The sequence below is a fragment of the Vigna unguiculata genome, chromosome 11 (genome assembly GCF_037176805.1).
Source record: "Vigna unguiculata cultivar grain cowpea cultivar isolate G323 ecotype 2 chromosome 11, ASM3717680v1, whole genome shotgun sequence".
NCBI classification, from domain to species: Eukaryota; Viridiplantae; Streptophyta; class Magnoliopsida; order Fabales; family Fabaceae; genus Vigna; species Vigna unguiculata.
Window position 1 is genome coordinate 2,657,241 of NC_140802.1, and position 22,438 is coordinate 2,679,678.

Genomic DNA, 22,438 nt, shown 5'->3' on the forward strand with positions numbered 1-22,438 from the left:
TTATTTTAATTATGAAATTGTTTTATATAATATGTTGGTTGTGGTGCGTGATATTATATTCTTAAATGAGTAAAAATTATCACAAAACATGAATTGATTGAATGGTTGTGCATTGGTTTGACATTGGCATGGTTATGGGTTTGAACCTTGGTAAATCTAAACTAAATTTTCCTTTTTGCTAAAATTAGTTTTGGAATGAAGGTGAAAGGGTAGAGAAAACCCTAGCTGAATGAGCCTCCAAGGGAGGCTGGAAAAAAGGTGCGTCCATTTTGATCAAAGAAGAAACCAAGAACCCTAAGTTTAAACGAAGGAGTCCAGGTTAGGGGAGCTAAATATAGTATGATTATGCATGAACTATTTTATTTCGTTTAAAGCTAGTGTTTCTTGAAATTTTCAGAAACTGTCTGGTCGACGATGAACTGCTGTCAAACGACTCTTTCCTTTCTAGGTCATTCTGGGTTCATGTAGAGGAACCATCTGCCAAAATTATCGTTAAATAGCATGTTTGACCAACGTTGACCCGCCCTTGCCCAGAGTTGACTAGTTGACCAATTTTGACTCTTTAACGGTCCATTGAGAGGATGCCACGTGTCTAAGTAGTCTCTCTCTCTCTCTCTCCTTTAGCATTTGGCTGTCGTGAGTGGTTCAGGCGAGATTATGGTGGTTGTCGCGGTGGCTGCGGAGTTGACGCGGAAGGTATTGCTGGGTCCGCGGCTGTCACGGAGATGTGGCGTTAGGTCTGCATTCTCAATCGCGGAGGGTGGTTGCACGAAGGGCTTGTGGCTGCAGGTCACGGTGCTGCTGCCATTGAAGGATCGAGTGTGGCGACTTCACGTTTGAGCATGGTGTTGCCATCAACGTTGTCGCGAAGATAAAGGTGCAGATCGAGAATGGTGGCTCCAACAGTGTGTTGAACAAAGACGATGGTGCAGCCATGGCGATTCCGGCGTGAAGCGCTAGTGCTGGTGCTGGTGCGTGTTTCAAGGACTCGTGCTCCATTAATGGAGTTTGGCACAGGTGCTGGTGCGGGTGCTACTGGTGGTTCTGAGTTTGGTCTGGCGAGTTACAGGCACGACATATGCAGGCTCACGAGCGCGAGTGGTGTTATCATAGTGGTAGCCGCGTGATGAACGGAGAAGACGACGCAGCAGAGCTCTGCGTTGGCTGCTGCAAGTCTCGCGAGCTCCGACGGTGCAACAATGGTGGTTGCGTTTCCAACTTGAGCGCGATGGGGTGACTACGGTTCCGGCGAGTTGCAACGGTGGTCAGACGTTGCGGTGGCTATCGTAGAGGGTGGCGGCTACAACATGGTAATGGTGAGAGAGAAGGAAAATTAGGGTTAGGGTTTCTGATTGTGTGAAGAAGAGAAGGTGATAAGGTGTCACTCTATGATTGGTTATTTTAATGAGTGGAGGATTGATGATGTGGCAAGTTTTAATTGGTTATTTTAGTGAGTGGAGGATTGAGGACGTGACAAGCTTTAATTGGTTATTTTAGTAAGTGGAGGATTGCCACGTGGCGTAATCTGGTTGAGTGGAGTTTAAGTGATATGAGGGGTGCAAATTAGTAAAAAGTAGGGGTGCAGAACAGAGTTAGATGACCGAATTACAGGAGGGGTGTGTAAAATAAAACCTGGAGGTGCATTTAGCTCCTGAAATATTCCTTTTCAGAATTAGATGGGCCAAAAGAAAAAGGGGTATGTAAAAATGAAAACTAGGGGTGCATTTAGCTCTTGAATCATTCCTCTCCAAAATTCTGATTTTGGGACTTATTTTGTAACTTGAAAAATTCCAAATTCACACTCTTAAGGACCTAAATTAAATTCTAGTTGCATTCTTAAACTTAAGAATATACAATAATATATTATGCAACTAAAATCAACTCTTAAGTGCAAAAAGGATATTAAATCCCCAAAATGTAAACACTTAATGAGGGCAAAGGTTTGAACTCATCATACCCTCTAGGGGGTCTGGAAGTGGAAAGTGCATGGCGCCTCGTGAGCAGCAGGCGATATTGCTACAACAGAATCATGTTTTGTTTGTGTGATTTGCGTGGTCTACAAGGTTTCTAGGATATCTTAACGGTCGGCTTGCAAGTGTTCCTTGAGTTGTGGCTCGGAACATATCCCTTGAGTTGTGGCTCAGGATACGGGTTAAGCACGTGGTATTCCTTGAGTTATGGCTTGGAATAGCAACTCTTGAGTTGTGGCTCGGGATGGCGGATGAACATGAGGAACTATTGAGTTGTGGTTCGGGTTGGCGAGTGTTGCCGGTGTAACATCCCTATTTTTTAATAAACTGTATTATTTATTTTAAAAAAAACAATTAGAAAATCTTATGTTTTTACTAATGTTTCATATTTTATCTAAATGTAGTTTAAACAGTGAAAATATATTTTATCATGATGTAATTTTTACTTATTGAAAATAACAATAAGAAATAAACAAAACAAATAATATAATATATATATATATATATATATATATATTAGATAAAAATATTTTAACTAAATAGGTGTGTGTACTAAAAAAATATGAAGAATCTTCTAAAAGAGATAAAAAGAAAAATATAGAAAAGAAAAAGAAAAAAAGAAGAAGAAGAAGAGATAAAAAGATAAGAAGATAAGAAGATAAAAAGATAAGAAGAAAAAAAAAGAAGATAAGATGAAGAGATAAGGATTATCTCTTCATTAATGCATGTAATGATGATTTTGAAAGAAAAAAAAAAGAGCACATGCTTTGCTTTATATATATATGGAATGAGAGAAGTTACGGGAGGTGAGAAGGTGAGAAAGTGAGAAAGTGAGAAAGAAAGAAAGTAGAGGGAGAGAAAGAAAGGAGAAAGAGGGAGAAAGAAAAGGAGAGAGAGAAAGAAAGGAAAGAAAGATTGAGAGAAGAGAGAGAAAGAGAAAATAGAGAGAGAAAGTTTAGAGCAAAGATTCAAAGAGATTCTAGTCCTCTACAAATATTATTAGTGTGCAGTGTGCTCTTCAATTAAGGTAAGGGGGAGCGAGGTTAAGCTTTTTTTATATTAATCTTGATAAACTCATGGATTTTATATTAATCTTTTATTTATTTTGACCAATATATTATTCTATTTACTTTCATTTAACTTATTTTTATTTATTATCCTCTTATATTTATTTCATTTAATCTTCAATTATACATTGATCTTGTTTATTTATTTTATTTAATTTATCTCTAGTTATGCACTAGTCATGTTTATTTATTTTATTTAATTTATCTTCAGTTATGCACTAGTCCTGTTTATTTATTTTATTTAATTTATTTCCAGTTACACATTGGTCCTGTTTAATTTATATTATTATTATTATATTTATTTATAATATTATAATCTTTATCTAATTATTTATTTAAAGTTTTTCCTTTGATTCTTATTTTATCATTATTTTAAAATTAAAAAAAATGTGAAGTGAAAGTAAATATTATTTTATCATTATTTACATTTTATCGTTGTTTATATTCTTTGTGTATAGTTTATACAATGACATGATTTGATAGTTATAACATTTTATGACCTTTGAAAATATCCAAGAGTATGTCAGTTAAGTAAGAGTTAAGTCTGGTTTCAATAAGTTGAGATTAAACTAGTGTTAGAGTGTTTGTATTTGGGAAGTCACAGTTTGGTACACTGCGGGATGAAAGGCAGGGACCATGGTGGGGTCTAAGGAAGTTTTACCAAGTAGGTGAATATCTGGATAGTTCAGAATAGCGCACTGTACTAGGATATTCATAGGCCAAACTTAGGACTATCCAATACCTGCTCGGCATCGCCAAGGTTAGGTAGTGAGTATATATCTCTTTTATGGGCTGATAAATTACTAATATTCTCGAGAAAGAAATAATTATAATTGTACCAATGTTTTATGAGAAATATTCAACTACCTAATCACTTCCCAAAGTAACTTTTGATGTTCATAATGGATCATCAGAAGTGGAATATGGATCCATATGTCTGGTAAAACAAGATCAAGTTTTGTGGTCGTAGGTCCAAATCTAGGCCCCAGTGTCTGTATTGTTTGTTGAGTTTATTAAGATTGATATTTAAAGTTTGTAAAAGTAACGATCAATTTTTAATAATTTAATAAATTATTATATTTAAAGGGTAAAATTGGTATTTTGAAATGTGGGCACAAAAAGGGAAATCTCCTTTATATATTATTATATATATATATATATATATATTATTTTTATTATTAAGAAAAAGTATCCCAGAAACCATAAATAATTTTCTTTATTAGTAGTAATTATGTTGAAGCGTGATTATTGAATATAACTATATACAACTTAAAGTCTTTAGAAAAGAGATGTAAAATTTATGATAATACAATGTTTTTTAAATAGCATCATCTAATTATGTTTAAAATATACCACCATATCTAAAAAAATGATGTTTACCATCTATTCAGTATATCCTCACATATACACTGACAATAAATAATAAATCATGCTTTTATATAAATATATATTGACGTCCCTTCTCTCCTTTTTTTTTCCTTTTAATGTGGATAGAATCTAATACTATATACAATTGGGAACTAACAAAAGGTAAGTTTTTCAATTGAATAATATATCTGAGATACTTCTCATTTCAAATTTTTATCTACAAAAGGAAAAAACGTTGATGTGTCAAGCTCTCAACATTTTGAAGGTAGAAAAAAAATTGAAAAACAAATGGAAAAATGAAAGTTTTAATTCAAACTTCATTCTCTCTCTTCCTCAGTCTTCTCACCTTTCGCCTTCTCAATTCTTTCTCTCTCTTTCTCATTCTCTCTGTTTTCGCCTTCTCACTTCTTTCTCTCTCTTTCTCATTCTCTCTGCTTCCGCCTTCTCACTTCTTTCTCTCTCTTTTTCTGTTGCTCCGCGTTCATCATGGTTTCTCTGCCTTTCTTAGCTTCTTCTCTAACATCTCCTTCTGTTCATCTTCTTCTTTTGATCGGGCTGTTTTTAAATCGCAAAAAACCGACTATGGAGATGCTTTATATTTTTTTCTGAGCTTTCTTTTGTTCATCTTCTTCTATTCATCATGTTTCTTTTGTTTACAGGCTTCAACTGAAGATTACAAACACATGCATGTGAGATTTGCCGTTCATAATGAGATATTTTTTTGTGTGGAGATCTTTATGTTTTTTACTGAGATCTAAGTGATTCTTGGCTTGATCTTATGTTTCAGGTTTTTAAATCCTTGAAATGAAGAGTACAACCACATCCATGTGTTTTAAACCGCAAAAACCGACTATGGAGATGCTTTATATTTTTTTTATGAGCTTTCTTGTGTTCATCTTCTTCTGTTCATCATTTTTCTTTTGTTTACAGGCTTCAACTGAAGATTACAAACACATGCATCTGAGATTTGCCGTTCATCTTATGTTTCTTTTGTGGAGATGTTTTTTTTTTTGCTTTCTCACACGAACTGGTATGGTTCTTTATGTTTTTTTCTAAGATCTAAGTGATTCTTGGCTTGATCTTATGTTTTAGGTGTTTAAATGCTTGAAATGAAGAGTACAACCACAAACATCTGTTTTAAACCGCAAAAAACTGAGTCTGGAGATGCTTTATATTTTTTTCTGAGCTTTCTTCTGTTCATTTTCTTCTGTTCATCATGTTTCTTTTGTTTACAGGCTTCAACTGAAGAGGACAAACACATTCATCTGAGATTTTCTGTTCATCTTATGTTTCTTTTGTGGAGATCTTTTTTTTTTTGCTTTCTCAAGCGAACAGGTATGGTTCTTTATGTTTTTTACTGAGATCTAAGTGATTCTTGGCTTCATCTTATGTTTCTTGTGTTTTAATTCTTGAAATGAAGAGTACAAGCACAAACATCTGTTTTAAACCGCAAAAAACCCAGTCTGGAGATGCTTTATATTTTTTTCTGACCTTTCTTCTGTTCATCATGTTTCTTTTGTTTAAAGGCCTCAACTGAAGAGTACAAACACATGCATCTGAGATTTTCCATTCATCTTATGTTTCTTTTGTGGAGAGCTTTTTTTTTTTGCTTTCTCAAGCGAACAGGTATGGTTCTTTATGTTTTTTTTTCTGATATGTAAGTGATTCTTGGCTTCATCTTATGTTTAAGGTGTTTTAATTCTTTAAATGAAGAGTACAACCACAAACATCTGGTTTAAACCGCAAAAAACCGAGTCTGGAGATGCTTTATATTTTTTTTTGAGCTTTCTTCTGTTCATCATGTTTCTTTTGTTTACAGGCTTGATCTCCAGACTACCAACACATGCATCTCAGCTTTGTTCATGTCGTTATTTGTTTTTATTTTTTATGTTTTTCGATTCTTTCTTTAACATTTTCAAAACTCTTTGTATTATCTTCTCATTTTAAGATATTTGATTTTATGTAAAAAAATCAGTTCACAAATATGAAATTTTTTATTTTAATTATTTATTTATTTTATTATTTCAACCCTATTATCTTTTAATTTGTACTTTTTATTCACTTTTACAAGCAACCCGTTCATCTTCTTCATTTTTCTACCTTCAACTCTCTTGGTGTAATTTTTTTTCGTTCATGGTATTTTTTAATAATGCATTCTATCAGCAGATCTCTTTATTGTTACCTGATTTACGTTTTTATTTGGACATTTTTCAAAGAGTTCATCATATACTATATTTTTTTCAAAGTTCTACACCAAAAAGAGTTAATCTAACTATTTTTTCCGTTTATCTACTTTGATCTAACTGTTTTTCTTCTAGATACAGGCTTCAAATCAAGATTTCAAAGTCATGCACGAGTCTTTTTCGCTGTACAACTTAACTGGTAAGTAATTTGTATCAAAATACCTTTTTCTTTACCAATTTACCTGTATTTTTCCACCTTTTACAAGCAAACCCTTCATCTTCTTCATTTTTCTACCTTAAACTTTGTTTGTGTCATTTTTTTTCGTTAATGGTATTTTTTAATAATGCATTGTATCACCAAATCTCTTTATTTTTACCCAAATTTTGTTTTTATTTGGACATTTTTCAAAGAGTTCTTCACACTTTTCCAATCACCGTTTACTCCATCAAAACCATTTCATTTACAAAACGTTTTGTATTCCAACCCCTTCAAATACTGCTTCGAATTTTTTCCAAATCAACCTATCAATCAGTATTCAAACGCATTAAATTTCGCACTGCTCGAGATAATGATGAATAAACTGCTCCATCATATCTGTCACTACTCCATCATTTACCACACGTTATAATTATTAAACTTTATTCTATTCCAATATTAAATACCCCATCCTGAAAAAAAAATCAACATTACTAAATTACATTAAATAATTCTTCTGATACTTTTACGACGCTTCGTAATTCTTTTTTTTAACGTATTATTTTTTAATTCGTATTTATTAACCTGTACTTTTACCAGTTCAGATTGTGCAGTATGTACGGATACTTCCAACAGCTATGACTTCTCCCATTCTTTTATATATATATATATATATATATATATATATATATATATATATATATATATATATATATATATATATATATATATATATATATATATATTCCCTATGTTTACCAATTCAAAGTCAGACATCTGATTTTTCTACTGTTACCCATTTTCTTCTCTTACAATTTTACTTCATCACCAACCTATTCTCATGCAATGGAATCCATGCCCACACCACAATCCATACTTTCTTCAGAAATGGTTGGCGGATTCATTTCTATTTTTTTGAAAGACCAGATATATTTTTTGATTCAAACTCATTTATTTTTGTTATTTATATTTATTTATTTCTTTATTTTTAACTTGCTAATCTTTTAAGGACTTTGGACACGTTGACCGAGTGTTCATAATACGCTATTGGAAGGACCTTGCTGCTAAATGGACTGTTGTTGATTACCAAAGTAATGTTCACCATGTTACTTACAACATGGATATTCACACTCCAATGATTACCCAAGGTTGGAACCAACTAAGATCTTTCTATGGAGATCATCAACTCTCTGTAGAGGATCACCCTGAATTGTTTTTTGAAGTTGAAAGTGAAAGAACAAGCAGAGATATCAAAGTTCTTTATCCATTTTTTTGGTATTAAAGTTGAAAATTTTGTATGTAATTTTGTTTGAACTTCTTATATATATCAATATATAAGAAGATTTCAATTGGACTCTTATTTTGTATGCAGTTATTATATATCTCAATATAAAAGTTATATTTTATTCTCTTTTATTATATGTATTTTCCTTTTTTGTATTAGATTTTTTTCGACTTCATTTTAGTCAATATAAATTATTTTTAATTAGAAATTGAATTAATTAACATTAATTACCATTCCATATGAATTGGAAATTTAAACGTCAGTGAAATACAATAACTATTACTTATTAATTATTATTATTAAAATAATATAAGTTATAAAATAATTAAAATATTTTTCACCACTTTCATACTCAGAAGAATTTAAGATCAATTTTTATGGAAAAATAAATTTAAAATGACCGTTTAAAAAACTTTTTGTATTCCAACGCCTTCAAAAAGTGGTTCGAATTATCTCCACAAATCAACGTGTCAATCAGTATTCAAATGCATTAAATTTCGCATTGCTCGAGATAATGATGACTAAACTGTTCTATCATCTGCTACACGTTTTAATTATTAAATGTTTTCATATTCCAATATTAAATACTAAATTGCCAACCAAGAAACGTTTCATTTCTTTTAAATTTATCTTCATTATGGTTTTCACTTCTCAAGATAAAATTAATTGCATTGTCCAGAGTTATCAACACTTCTCAAGATGATAATCATGGTTGCTCTACGTAATATTATTATCACTAACATGCTTTGATTACCGGTACCTCTCTTCACACTTAAAGAACGTTGCTACGTCTACAATTTACAACTTATATTCTTTCAAGGATATACTCATATGCGTTCATCTGTGTAGATCAGATTTCCAGACATGTATTGGAATATACAACATTCATTTATTATAGTAAGAGTGTGTCATATCCCAAAAAAACATAATTGGTGGTCTTCATAATTAATGTTTTGGAGTGATAAGTATCATAAGATGACATTTTAGGAACCTTTACAAAGTTTTTCAGAGAAAGTAACTATTGTTTTTAAAATAAATTAAACTAAAAATGGTAATACAAAAAATTAATTAGGATTTGGTGTGGAATTTACAAAATATTACACGATATTTACTGAAATGTTTCATAGTTTTGAGAGTGAATACTTTCAAATATAATTTTCATGTTATTTGATACAATAATATTTACTGTTTAAGAATTATAATAGTGAAGTAAATGGAAATCATAAGTTACAATTTATTTTTAAAATAAATGCAAATCGAGGTAAAATCTAAATTTTCTAAATTTTTCAACAAACAAAATTGAAATAAAGCTCATGCTTCAATAAATATTTATTAAAGTTTAATAAGTTAAATCCATGAATCAAATATATTTGTTTCCTTCCTCATTCCAGTCCCACATCTTAAAAATTTAAGAGTACAAAAAATATTTATAATTTAAAATTAAAAGAATACATAATGATAACTACCAAATATGTTTATATAAATATTAATAGTTTCTCCTTTTTTATAGACAAAATTAGTTATTTTTTTAATTTTTGTTTTAAAAATAATATTACATATTACACTTTTTTTTGAATCTGATTAATTAATAATTTCTTATTAATAAAAAATGCAAATAAAATTATTTACTTTAAATACATTTATTTACCAAATTAAAAATTAAAACTTTTTTTTACTTGGCTTGCTAGATATGCTTTTAATACTTTTCAAAAAATACTTTTCATCTTCCAGAAATTAAAAGATGTTGAGGAGAATAAAAACAACTTTTCAGTTTCTTTCAACACTTTCAAAATAAAAATTTGTCTCTTCCAACACATCTTTATAATCAATTAGCATTAATTATGAAGAAACCAACAACTTTTTTAGTGTCTCAATACAATGTTATATTTGAATTTATTGTATTATAATTTTAAATGGAAAATATTTTAAAAAATCTACATACCTTCTTGAAAAACTTTTATACGGGGTCCAAAAATCTTCTCACATTCCCATAGAGTAAAAGTCATTTTGAATGACCAAAATCCCTAATAGTATCTAATCTAATATATAATTATATACAATTGCAAAGCTAACAATATTGTTTTGAGTTCTAATGTGCATTGTCCCAAAATATACATCATTGGTGGTCTTCATAATTAATATTTTGAAGTAAATATGATAAAATAATAACTTTAGAAACTTTTACAAAGTTTCTTGGAGAAGGTAGCTAATTTTTATAAAATAAATCTAATTAAAGAACGTAATATAATAAATTAATTAGGATTTTGTGTGGAATTTACGGATATTACTTGACTGAAATGTTTTGTAGAATCGAGAGTGAATACTTTAAAATATAATATTAAATCTTATTTGATAAGATAATATTTACTATTTCAGAATTTTTATAGTGAAGTAAATGCAAATCATAAACTACATTTTATTTTTATAATAAATACAAATTATAAAGGTATAATCCAAGTTTTTAAATTTTTGCACAAACAAAATTAAAATAAAGTTTTGACTCGATGAATTTGTCTTATTAATGATAACATAGACTTTTAAAAAGTTCAAAGTAGAAGAAAGATTTATAACTAACAAATATTTTTTATATAAGTATTAATATTTTCTCCTCTTCTACAGAAAAATTATGTATTTTATTAATTTATTTTAAAAATAGTCATTACGTATTACACTTTTCTTAAAATTTGATCAGTTAATAGTTTATTAAAATTACTTACCTTAAATATATTTAATTACCAAATTAAAAATTAAGACTTTTTTTTTTACCTAGCTTACTGAAAAATATATTTATATTTTTCAAAATCTACTTTTCATCTTCCAAAAATATAAAGATGTTAAGAATTAAAACAATTTTCCAGTTTTTTCCAACACTACTTCCAAGCTATATTTTTTCAACCTCTTAAAGAACTTTTCAGTTTCTTTCAACCTACTTCCAAGATATATTTTTACGGCTTCTCAAATATGAATGTCTTTGTCATTAAATAACATTAAATATTAGAAAACAACAACTTTCTGTGTTTCTCATTGCAATGTTATATATGAATTTATTGTATTAAAATTTTAAATGGAAAATATTTTAAAAATCTACCTACCTTTTTAAGAGAGCTTTATACAGTTTTCAAAAATCTTCTTAAATTTTAACGTAGCTTATTGAATAAACTTTATAAATCAACACTTACGTCTTTCAATATAAATGTCAAAAATATAAAGAATAAATGGAAAACTTTTCATCTTCCAAGAATTTTGCATTTTGAATTATGACTATTTATTATGAACAACATGCAATCATGATTTGTGGGACTCAATGAATCATGAAGTATCAATCAAACACATAATTAGAGTTTAAGACATTCACGAAAAATATTATTTATCAATTCTAAGTATATAAAAAATATAAAATTTTTATATCATCATGTTGTTTTTTGAGATGTTATATGCTTCTTTATTTATCGCTAATGATTAATACAAAATGCAAAATCTTCTTCTATTAATGTGCTTGAAAACCGATTGATCTAATATTACTTATTATGGTTGTATTCTTAACTTTATATCAATTATGGTTTTAAAATATTGCATTGGAAACCAAAATCTTCTTCTATTAACGTGTTTGAAAACTGATTGATCTAATAATACTGATTATGGTTGTATTCTTAACTTTATATCAATTTATGATTAAATTTAAATATTAATTTAAGAATAAATTTATATTTGTGTAGGATTAATGTAATATTATCATTTTATATTTTTATATAATATTACATTACATTGAATTTACATTGGAAACTATTTTTTTTCATTTAATGTCCTTCGAAACTGAACTTTTCTTATAGTTGATTTTTGTAAACATCAAGTAGTAAATAATATTAGGTAATATATTCCTTCCGTGTGTTTTTAGAATAAATTTCAAAATTAATTCATTGAAAATAATATCGTTTTTAAGTTGTGAAAAATTAATCATAATACATATAATAATATTAATAAATTTTGGATTCAAATTTGAAATCATAACTAAGGATGTCAAAAAAATTCGTACCCGCGGGTATCCGCTGATAAAACCCGCAACGGATAGGAAATGAATATTAAAAATGGATACCCGCTACCCGTGAGTATGGGTATTTTTGATACCCGCATGTTAACGGGGCGGGTACGGGTATCATAGTATCCGTACCCGTGGATACCCGTTCCCGCTAAACTTTAATTCAGAAAAATTATTACCCCACAAATGAGTCAAAACATTATGAGTCTTCATTATATTAGTAAAAACTTTAATTCAGAAAAACTATATATATATATATATATGTATATTAGTAAAAACATTATGAGTCTTCATTTAATAATGGTGGTCAGATTCTTACCCCACAACTAAGTAAATTACTTCCATATACTGTGGAGGCATTGATGTGTTTCTAAGACTGGTTATGGACCAACATGAAAGGTAATGAAATTAACACTTTTACTTAGATATTTTAATTAAGTGATTGTTAGAAATTTTTACTGAACTCCTTATGTTTTAAGGCTCTTCTAGATTAAAATGGGACAACATGAAACTTTATACAATGTTGCAAGAGGTGGACATTGATGAAGTTAGTAATTTCTTTAATATTTTATTCAAAAATAAACTACAATATAAATTGGTAGTGATTTTTTATTTGTTTGTTTTTCAAGAATCAATTGGAGAAAGGGAACTTGTTGATCCTAACAATAATTATGGTTAAATAATTATTTTTTTAAATATTTTTTTAAATATCCGCGGGTACCCGTGGATACCCGCGGATATGAAAAAAATAGACGGGTACCCGCATAACGGATACCCGATGGATATGGATACGGGTACAAGGCAAATATTTATTCAGCGGGTAGGGTACGGGAGAACTACTACCCGTAACCTACCCGCCCCGTTGACATCCCTAATCGTAACAGACAGTAAAAGAAAGAGAATGTGATAAAAAAATTAAATTTAACATTTAAAATAAAAAAATATATACAAAAAGTTAATTTTTGTAATAAATACTTTAATATTTCTGATAAAAAATATATAAATTCAAATATTCAAAAAATTTGATGACCCATAATGATATAATAATATATTATAAAATATAATAATACGTAACAATGTAAATATAAAATATAATAATATTAATATAATTAAAATATAAGGTAAAAAATAAAAATTATAAATTTTTTAAACTCTTAAAGATATGGAAATAATTAACTATTTCAATTTCAATATTATTGCAAAATTAAAATTCATATATTGTGAAAATTGGAATTCGAAGTATATACAGTAACATTTTCTCTCAAAGCAATTACCAAACTGAAACTTTAGAATGAAAGTGGTACTATTTGACTAATTAAACAAAAAATATACCAATAAAATTTAAATTTTAACATTAAAAAAATTGTAAAATAGTGTAGGTTTTTCAATAAATTCTTATAATGTCTCTAAACAACTTTCAAATATTTTTAACGTATAAGAAATGTTCATATTTTATATATTATGAAAATCTGAAAAATGATAAATTAAAAAAATTTAATGGAAATACATTAATATTCACAATTAAAAACAATAAAAGTTAAAAATATGATATAGAAAATAAACAAGTAATATAATATTTAGGAACAAAAGATCTATGGTTCTTAATAATATAATAATATATTAACATATTAGTCCTAATATAATAATAATAGTAAAAATAATTAAAATATGGTGTAAAATAATAAATAAATAATTGTCAAATTTAAATATGAATTTTTAAATATTTTTCACATATTTTTTGACATTTTACACAAACTTAAACAATAATTTAAAAAATAATTTTTATAACATATACATTGGTATATCATTACAAGTTAAAATTATACATTCTTAAAATTTTTAAAGATATAAAAATCACTAATAATCTCGATTTCAATATTTTTTTTTTCTAAATTAGGATATATATTGTCAAATTTGAAATTCAAAATATATAGTAATAAATTTTGAATTTAAATTCTAAATTTTAAAAGCTATGAAATATGGGAGCAAAGTTAAAATTTGAAATTCAAAATCCAAAAAAATTGTAAAAAAAAGGACTCTAATAAAAGAGTCTATCAACATCTAACCTTTGTATTTTTGCATAGTGTACTATTTATATTTGGCTACATAGTCTACATTTTGTAAGTTTTGATTGTTTACTATTTATATTTTGTTTGCAGTCTAACATTTGTATCTTTAAAGAATCTACTATTTATATTTAGGTGTAATTAGTCCGATACTTTTGTTTGGATATGTCAGTTTCATACCCACTTTTACAAAGATGTCAATTGGGTCCTAACTTTGGAAAAGATGTCTCAAACAGGTCCCTTTGAGAAAAAAATATTAACGTCATTAATGGTATCGATATTTAAAATGACTTACAAGAGTGGAATGAACCTAATTGAGACATTTTTTCAAAAGTTGGGATTGGATTGACACATTTTTAAAAGTGAGTACCAAATTGACACATCTGAAGAGAGTGAGTACTATCTGACTAATTAAACATTACATTTATATGCACGATCTATCATTTGTAGCTTTATATGGTTTACTCTTCACATTTTTTGTATCGTCTAATGTTTGTATCTTTATTAAGTCTACTCAACAATTTCTATATCGTCCGTCATTTTTATTATTAGAGAAACAACTATTATATTTTTCTACATTTTTTACTCAATATTTCATTCAAAATTAAATTTGATTTCTTAATTTTAATTATCTAAATCTTAATATATTATTTAAAATAGTTATATATAATACATTTTATTAAAAATATATATAAATAACTTAAATACATTTTTATTATAAAATCAATTAAAATATTATTATTGAATTTTATAAAATAAAATTTATATTAAATTTAATTATACTTTTATAATTTCAAATTAATTTAATAAATATATTATAATTTTTAATTTTAAAATTTGATATCCCGTGCGTTGCACGGGTAAAATTACTAGTTTATTGTAAAGCTAATAGTCTATAAAGAGAAAAATTGATGGAATTGGTGAATTGTTAGAAGCTTTTTGCATGACTACCAACAAAAGAGAAAAATGGTTGATATATACATATTCAAAAAAAAAAAAAAATTGTTGGCCAAAAAACAAATGCATAACTATTTAAAACAAACCCTTCACCACATTATATACAAGTGTTTAATGTGAGAAAGTTTTTCCCGGTCTTCGCCTCTTTCTTTTTGGCAACGCTGAATGAGCATTGGACAACGAGCTATGTAAAGAAATGAAATTGATGTGGGAAGACCCTCCTCTGGTAAGCATTGAAGCTTGGGACAGTTATCAAGACGCAATGATTGGAGGGATGAGAGTTGATAAAGACCCTTATAGTCCAGTTTTTCTAGATTTGGACAATCACGCATTATTAGTTCAGTAAGAGAGAGTGGAAGCAAACCTTCACCAGGAAAATATTTTGCATCCACTTTTTCGATGGACAAGCTTTCCAGAGAAGGATTGTCTCTGAATGCTCCTTTCAGTGAGTCAACAAGTAGTGTAGAGCAATTATTGAGAGTCATAAATCTTAGATTTGACGGCAAACCTCCCTTAATGAACGACTCAAGTTTTGGACAGTCTTCTATCCATAGATTCTTGAGAGACAACATATGCATGTTTCCAGACAATGATTCCAATTTAAGGCACCTCTTTATTGTCAGATGTCCTAGATTTGATGGCAAACCTCCCTCAGGGAAGGACTCAAGTTTTGGACAGTCTTCTATGTTTAGGTCATTGAGAGATGGAAGCAACATATGAATGTTTGCAGGCAATGATTCAAATTTAGGACACTTTTCGATTGTCATACCCACAAGATGATTTTGAACGTGATCCTGTGAAATCATCTGCAGATTAGGAAACCCACCGAGATACAACTTCCTGAGTCTTGGGAGGGAATCCAATGGAAAGATCCTTATAGCGACACAATCATCACTTATTGACTTAAAGGTAATACACAAATATTCAACAGTGTCAGACCAAACAATTTCCAGCAATGATGCTTCCAATATGAGACCTTTCATGGTAGCCCAGTCAAAATGCAGCTTTCCACAGTCATATAGCTTTAAATCTAGAGCCCTAGGAGCGGAAGCCTCAAGTTGTTGGCAGTCTCTAATATATAGTGTTTTCAAAGGAATAAGTTGCTTTGGCAGCTCTCCTTTCAGCTTAGGACATGAAGTTATAGTAAGATATTGAAGACGTGGAAAAACACCTGCTTTGCATTCCCATTTTTTCCATTGTTGCATATGGGAGAATACCAAACTTTGTAGAGACTTAAATGAACAAGAGTTGCTCCCATAAAAATCAGCATCAATACTCACTATCCCATCAAGTCCATCAATACTCAAGTCCTCAAGAAATGGCAAAAGTCCAAGGGGAGGTAAACGTTCACAAGATTTACATCCATTCAACTCTAAGGACACCAGGTACGGTAATGAATGTAACCAGTTTGGAAATTGTTTCCCACCATATTCTAAGATTGCCAACTCTTTTAAGTTTTCAGAAGGTTGCAGATTCTTAATTACCTCCTCTTCTTTTTTCGAATCAATAGAGCTCCTATTCCCTCTCCATCTCAACTCTAACTTCATAAGGAGTCTTTTATTCCTCAAACATGCTTCTGATGCATCCACTGAATTTTCAATATTCTGAAGCTCCTTAATTGATAGACGTCCATCAAGGTTGAGCTCTCCTAGTTGTTGAATACCGAACTCCCTGCCATGCTCAACATTAAAGGATTCCATTACTACTGTAAGATTCTTCAGTTTTCCCAAACCCGACGGCAACTTTTTCAAATTATTCTCTATCAATTCAAGGCGACACAAATTGGTGAGTAAATACAAATTTGAAGGCAACTCCTCCAAATATATACAATAGTTCAACTTTAGTATTAACAAGTGGGAGAGTGAACATATCTTTTCTGAAAGTTTACTTAGTATGGTATGTGAGAGGTCTAACAATCGAAGATGCTCAAGATTGCTAACAGAGTCAGGCAGCTCTGTAATGTTAGAACAATGAGACAGAGATAAAATTCGTAAATGCCTAAACTTGGAGAAAAATTCATGTATCGACATATTGACACCGCAACGGGTGTAAGAATGAATTCTCCTACCTGTCAACATAAATGTGCGTAACCTTTCTGTGTTGCATGAGGTTCCAAACCCAAACCCATCAAAAAATTGTCTGTGTCCAAGTTCAACTGAATAATGACGAGTTACTTTTTGTACCTTCTCGTTTTGACCAACTTCCCACCTAAAGTATATGCCTCCACCAACATACTTTGCCAAATCATTTAGAAGGTCATGCATCATAAATACTTCTTCCTCTTCACCTGATTGTTGGAAGAAGGATCTTGATAGTAGATCATTGAAGTATTGTTGGCAAAATTTTTCTGAAGGACAATGTAAGAGACTTTCACTCATCCACAAGTGCATCAAATGCTCCTTTTTAAACTCATAATCCTTGGGGAAAAGGGCACAATAAGCAAAGCAGACCTTCAGATGGGAAGGAAGGTGGATATAGCTCAATGCTAAAGCGGGAACAATATCAGAACGCTCTTGTGAAAATTCCCATATTTCGCTTTGAAACACACTTTCCCACTCTGAAACAGATGATTTGTTGTATAATAGACTTCCCATTGTTTTCAAGGCAAGAGGTAGTCCTTTACATCTTTTAACAATCTTCATGCCAATCTCCCTACACTCTGGATTTGGTTGAGTATCATCATCTCGGAATGCACATTTAGAAAACAAGTTCCAGCAATCATCTTCTTGTAACTGCTTTAAGGAGTAAACTTCTGACTGCATGGTAGAGGCAACTTCCTTACTACGTGTAGTGACAAGAATCCTACTCCCTTGGACTCCGAACATGAGGGGCTTCTGCACTTCTTCCCAATTATGTTGGTTCTCGTTCCAAAGGTCGTCCAAAACAAGAAGAAATTTCTTCTTAGTCAATTCTTCTTTCAATCTTTTGTGGACCATCTCTAGATCTCTACTATCATCAGTTGATTCAGTAACAGCCTCAAGAATTGCTCTTGATACTTTAAAAACATCAAATTCATCTGAAACACAAACCCAGGCTTTGACATCAAATTTAGCCTCGTTTATCCTTGGGTCATTGAATACATGTTGGGCAAGCGTGGTCTTACCCAGCCCGCCCATTCCCACAATAGAAAGTATTGATGGCAGGTTAGGATTGTTGTTGTCAGATATCAACCAGTCAACGATCTGTTTTTTATCATCATCTCTGCCATAGATATCAGTTCCAACAACCAACGATGTTGTTTGTGATTTCATTGGCAGTTCATTGCCCAACCCAGATCCAACAGCCCTACCTGTTTTCAATCCTAGATTACCCCTTTGACTTAAGAGAGTATCTAGTTTGTCAAGGACTTCTTGCATCCTAGACTCAATTTCCTTATTATAGGAAGTAATAGGAGAAGATTTGAAGAAATTGAGTACCTTGAACGTACAACATGCAGAGGTTTGAGATTCAGAATCAGCATCCACTTGTCTTTTGGTGAGCATTTGTATATCATCTGAGAGATCCTCTGCATCAAGGACAGCATCTTTGACCTCAAACAACCAGTTTCTGACACGTGGATTCGTGAACTGCTTTCTCTCTGCATCATCAGCCAGAGAATGGATGGAGTTCAGCTTGGTTTTCAAATTGTTCAACAACTTCTCATCAAGCTTTCTTGCATGAAAGAAATCTTGAATTTGGGAAGAAGCTAACTTCTTGAATGCAACATCAAGGAAAACAGAAAGAAGAGCACCACCAACAAGTTCTAATGCCATGGTATGACAAAGATGAATGATTCGAGTGCTGGATCAGCTTTTGCCAATGACTCGGTGCAAGAGAGGTTAATGGAGTCATGGAACGGACAATAACATATTTTATCAACATTTTCTTCTTCGATGCTGTGCTTAGTCTAGTCAAACAATAATTCTTAAATTTTAATCATATATTTTAAAAACAACTATTACGAAAGTAGTCAAGCTAGTATTGTAATTAAATGATCAAATTGCACAATACATTTGCATTACTATATTAAAAGGTTTGTTTGTTAAACAATACACTTGCGTGTCGAACATGGAATGATGTAAGATATTTTGTTATTTTACTGATTTTTATTTTTTATTTTTTATATTTGCGGAAGTTTCATGGTTGAAAGCATACTTTGTAAGTGATATGAACATGGCATGAAATAATGGAATTTACTTTTATTTTATTGATATATCACATTCACACGCCTTAATTCCTAAATTTTACCTGTATATTCAAGATCAAAGAAACCCACACTGTAATAAATTTTTTTAATATATTCTAGAATACATCTCATATTTAGTCCTGAAACGATTTGTAGCTTTATATATGAATTCATTAGTATTTATATAAATGATAATATTATATACATAATTATGACATGATGAAAATAATATTTTTATACGTTGATACTATATTTTAATTACATTAACATGCATTTTATTTATATATGCATGAATATTAGTTGCAAATGGAAGTGAAGCAAATACAGTTTTAGATAATAGCTTATGTCTGGGATATTGGATATAGATATTTTGAAAATTCATTAATTGAATTTTTTATCGTACAAAATTATTCAATCAACAATCTTCTTTTATAAAAATAGTAAGCATCTTTTTAAAATAAAAGACATTCTCGTGTCTAGATAAAATTATTAGAGATGAAAGGGTTTTCTTTTGAGTATCTAATGACACTTTCATTCAACAATAAATCACATATAATAGAAGTATCCCATAATTCATATCAGAATAACAATATCCGTATACAGAAAGTTGCAAGGTTGTGTTCTTGACCAAACTTTTTAAATTTATTTTTTCTAACATATATGATAAAAAATTCTCAAACCATAAGTATTTTTTTTATTACTAATTATGTTCAAGCGTGATTATTGAATATAACTTATACAATTTAAATTCATTAGAAAAAAGAAGTATAAAATTTGTGACATTACAATTTTTTTAAACAATATCATTAATTATGCTTAGAATCTATTGTAAGGTTCATTTTAATTTTCTCGCTTTTCTGCCCAATGTTTAAGGGCTGCCCCAAAATATTGAACCTAAGGGTTGGTCCATGGAGTACCCAAAACCCCCTAAGTAGTCCTAACACCCCCATTCTTTTGTTTTCCAAAAACAAACCAGAACCCCTCCCTCTCTTAGTGCTACAACAACTCTGCTAGGGTTTGGAGCTCACTCGTACTCAAGTTAGCTCAACCAGTTCCTCTTCAACGTAAGTTGTTCCTCATCCAATACCTTCTTTTCTAGCGTTGTTGTCTTGGTTCCAACAAGGGTTCTTCTTGGTAACCTTGTTTTCCTCTGTTCTTCCATTTTTCCAGCTCACTAAGTTGTTTCTTTGAGTTGTTGTGCTCCGCTGTTCGGTGTCGAGTCCTTTGCTAGCTCTTTCCAGGTAAGGGAAGCTAGGGCTTACTTGTTCAATTCGATTTTTGCTTGCCTTGCTACTGTTTCACAAATTTCTGGACTTGTGTGCTACTGTGAATGTATGGAATGCCTTGCTATGTTGTTTGGGTATGTATGTATGGCTGACGCAGGGAGAACAGTGGCGAGATTTGATGTTTTCGCCCAAGCGAGCTTGTCTAGCCTAGGCGAGACTAGCAGAAACAGGCCTAGGTTCCTATTCGAGCTCTCGCTCAAACAGAGAGCTCTCGTTTTGAGCGAGGTATTATCTCGCTGAGGCGAGAGGGGCTCGCTTAAGCGAGCACTCGTGGGAACTTGAGGCGCGTCGATGCAGTTGTAGCCCAGGCGAGGAACCTCAACTTTGGGTGAGGGGTAGTCTCGCTTAGACGAGGAGGGCTCGCCTAAGCGAGAACTCGTGAATCTTGCAAGGGCTCTTTGTTGGCAGTCTCGCCTAAGCGAGGACCTGTGGCTTGAGCGAAGGACCTCTTTTGCCTGAGCGAGGGTCCTTGGCTTGAGCGAGACTGGTGCAGAAATTTGCTCCATGGCTGTTTTTTTTTTCATGTTTTGGTTGTTGATTGTAAGTTTGGTTTGGATTACCCTATTTAAAGCATGAAGTATATGAATATGCATGTAAGATCTGATGGTATGAGTTGGAATGGATGAGTTTGGCATGATATACGTATGAAATGTGGTTAGATGGTTGATGGTATATTGAAATGAGGTTGGTATGCATGATGATTTCATACTTGGTTGGTGAGACATGATTTTGGTATGGTTAGGACGTAATTCCACGAAGGTTACGTGGTGGTGCCTCATTGGTCAGGACGTAATTCTATAGATCTCTAGGTGAGATCTCATGGTGGTGCCTCACTGGTCAGGACGTAATTCCATGACCCCTATTAGTGGGAGCTCATGGTGGTGCCTCAGGACGAAATTCCACGAAGTTCATGGTGGTGCCTCATTATATAATTTAGTAAGGATTTAAGATAAGGATTGTATCCTGACACTCAGAAGCGGACCTATGAAGGGACATAGGGGGGCCATGGCCCCCCCAAAAATTTTATATCTACATAATTTAATTAATATATAATTTTTAATATATATTTAAAAATTAATATTTTTAATATATTTAATATTTTAAAATTTTTATATATCTATATTTAATATATTTCTATTCTTTTTTTTTTGTTTTTCACATTTTCAATTTTACCTTTTTAATATTTTTAAAAATAAAATTAATTATTTTATTAACATTATCTTTCAAGTGATCACTTATTTAATTTAATCATTTTTTATTTGACTATTTTTATTTGAAACTTAACTATTATAAATTAAAATTAATTATAGTAAAATTATAAAAATTATTTGTATTTATTTTATAATTATAATGATAACAATAATTATAATTTTATTATTTTTTATTATCTTAAAAATAGTAAATACAATGTTTTTACCAGTTTATATAAATATTTTGAAATTAATCTTTTAATTTTTATTTTCGTTCAAAAATGTGAAGTTAGTCCTCCAGTTTTTTTTAGTCCCAATTTGATCTCGATTTTTGAAAAAATGATGTAATTTGGTCATTTTTCGTTAAATTTTCTGAATCAGATCAAGATTTTTTAATCAAAATTGAAGTTGTGAATAAAGATGATTTGCTTTGTTTGTGTAACTGACCTAATCTTAGAGTCAATCATGATAAAACATCATTGCTCCGCTTTAAGAAATTTAACGAAATAATCAAATTGCATCAATTTTTAAAAAAATCGAACCAAATTGAAGCTAAAAAAAAATAGAAGACCAATTTGACATTTTTTAACAAAAAATGAAATAAAAGAGTAATTCAACCAAAATTTTGGCACCTCCAAAATATTGGTCGAAGATCGGCCAGTGGACTGG

At 30.5% G+C, this 22,438-nt stretch overlaps 2 protein-coding genes across 2 annotated transcripts in view; both read right to left on the minus strand.

The window, feature by feature from the left end:
* Window positions 1-18,934, minus strand: part of LOC146880836 (putative disease resistance RPP13-like protein 1) — a 46,227-nt gene extending 27,293 nt beyond the window's left edge. The window contains exon 1 of the mRNA XM_085668978.1: window positions 18,545-18,934. Coding sequence (XP_085525104.1) covers window positions 18,545-18,560 — 16 coding nt within the window. The 5' untranslated portion in view covers window positions 18,561-18,934. The remainder of the gene's footprint in view (window positions 1-18,544) is intronic.
* Window positions 15,166-18,538, minus strand: LOC146880837 (putative disease resistance RPP13-like protein 1). The gene has a single exon (XM_085668979.1). It carries the CDS (start codon window positions 18,482-18,484, stop codon window positions 15,218-15,220), a length of 3,267 nt encoding a protein of 1,088 aa, XP_085525105.1. The 5' UTR covers window positions 18,485-18,538; the 3' UTR covers window positions 15,166-15,217.
* Window positions 18,935-22,438: the final 3,504 nt, after the last annotated feature.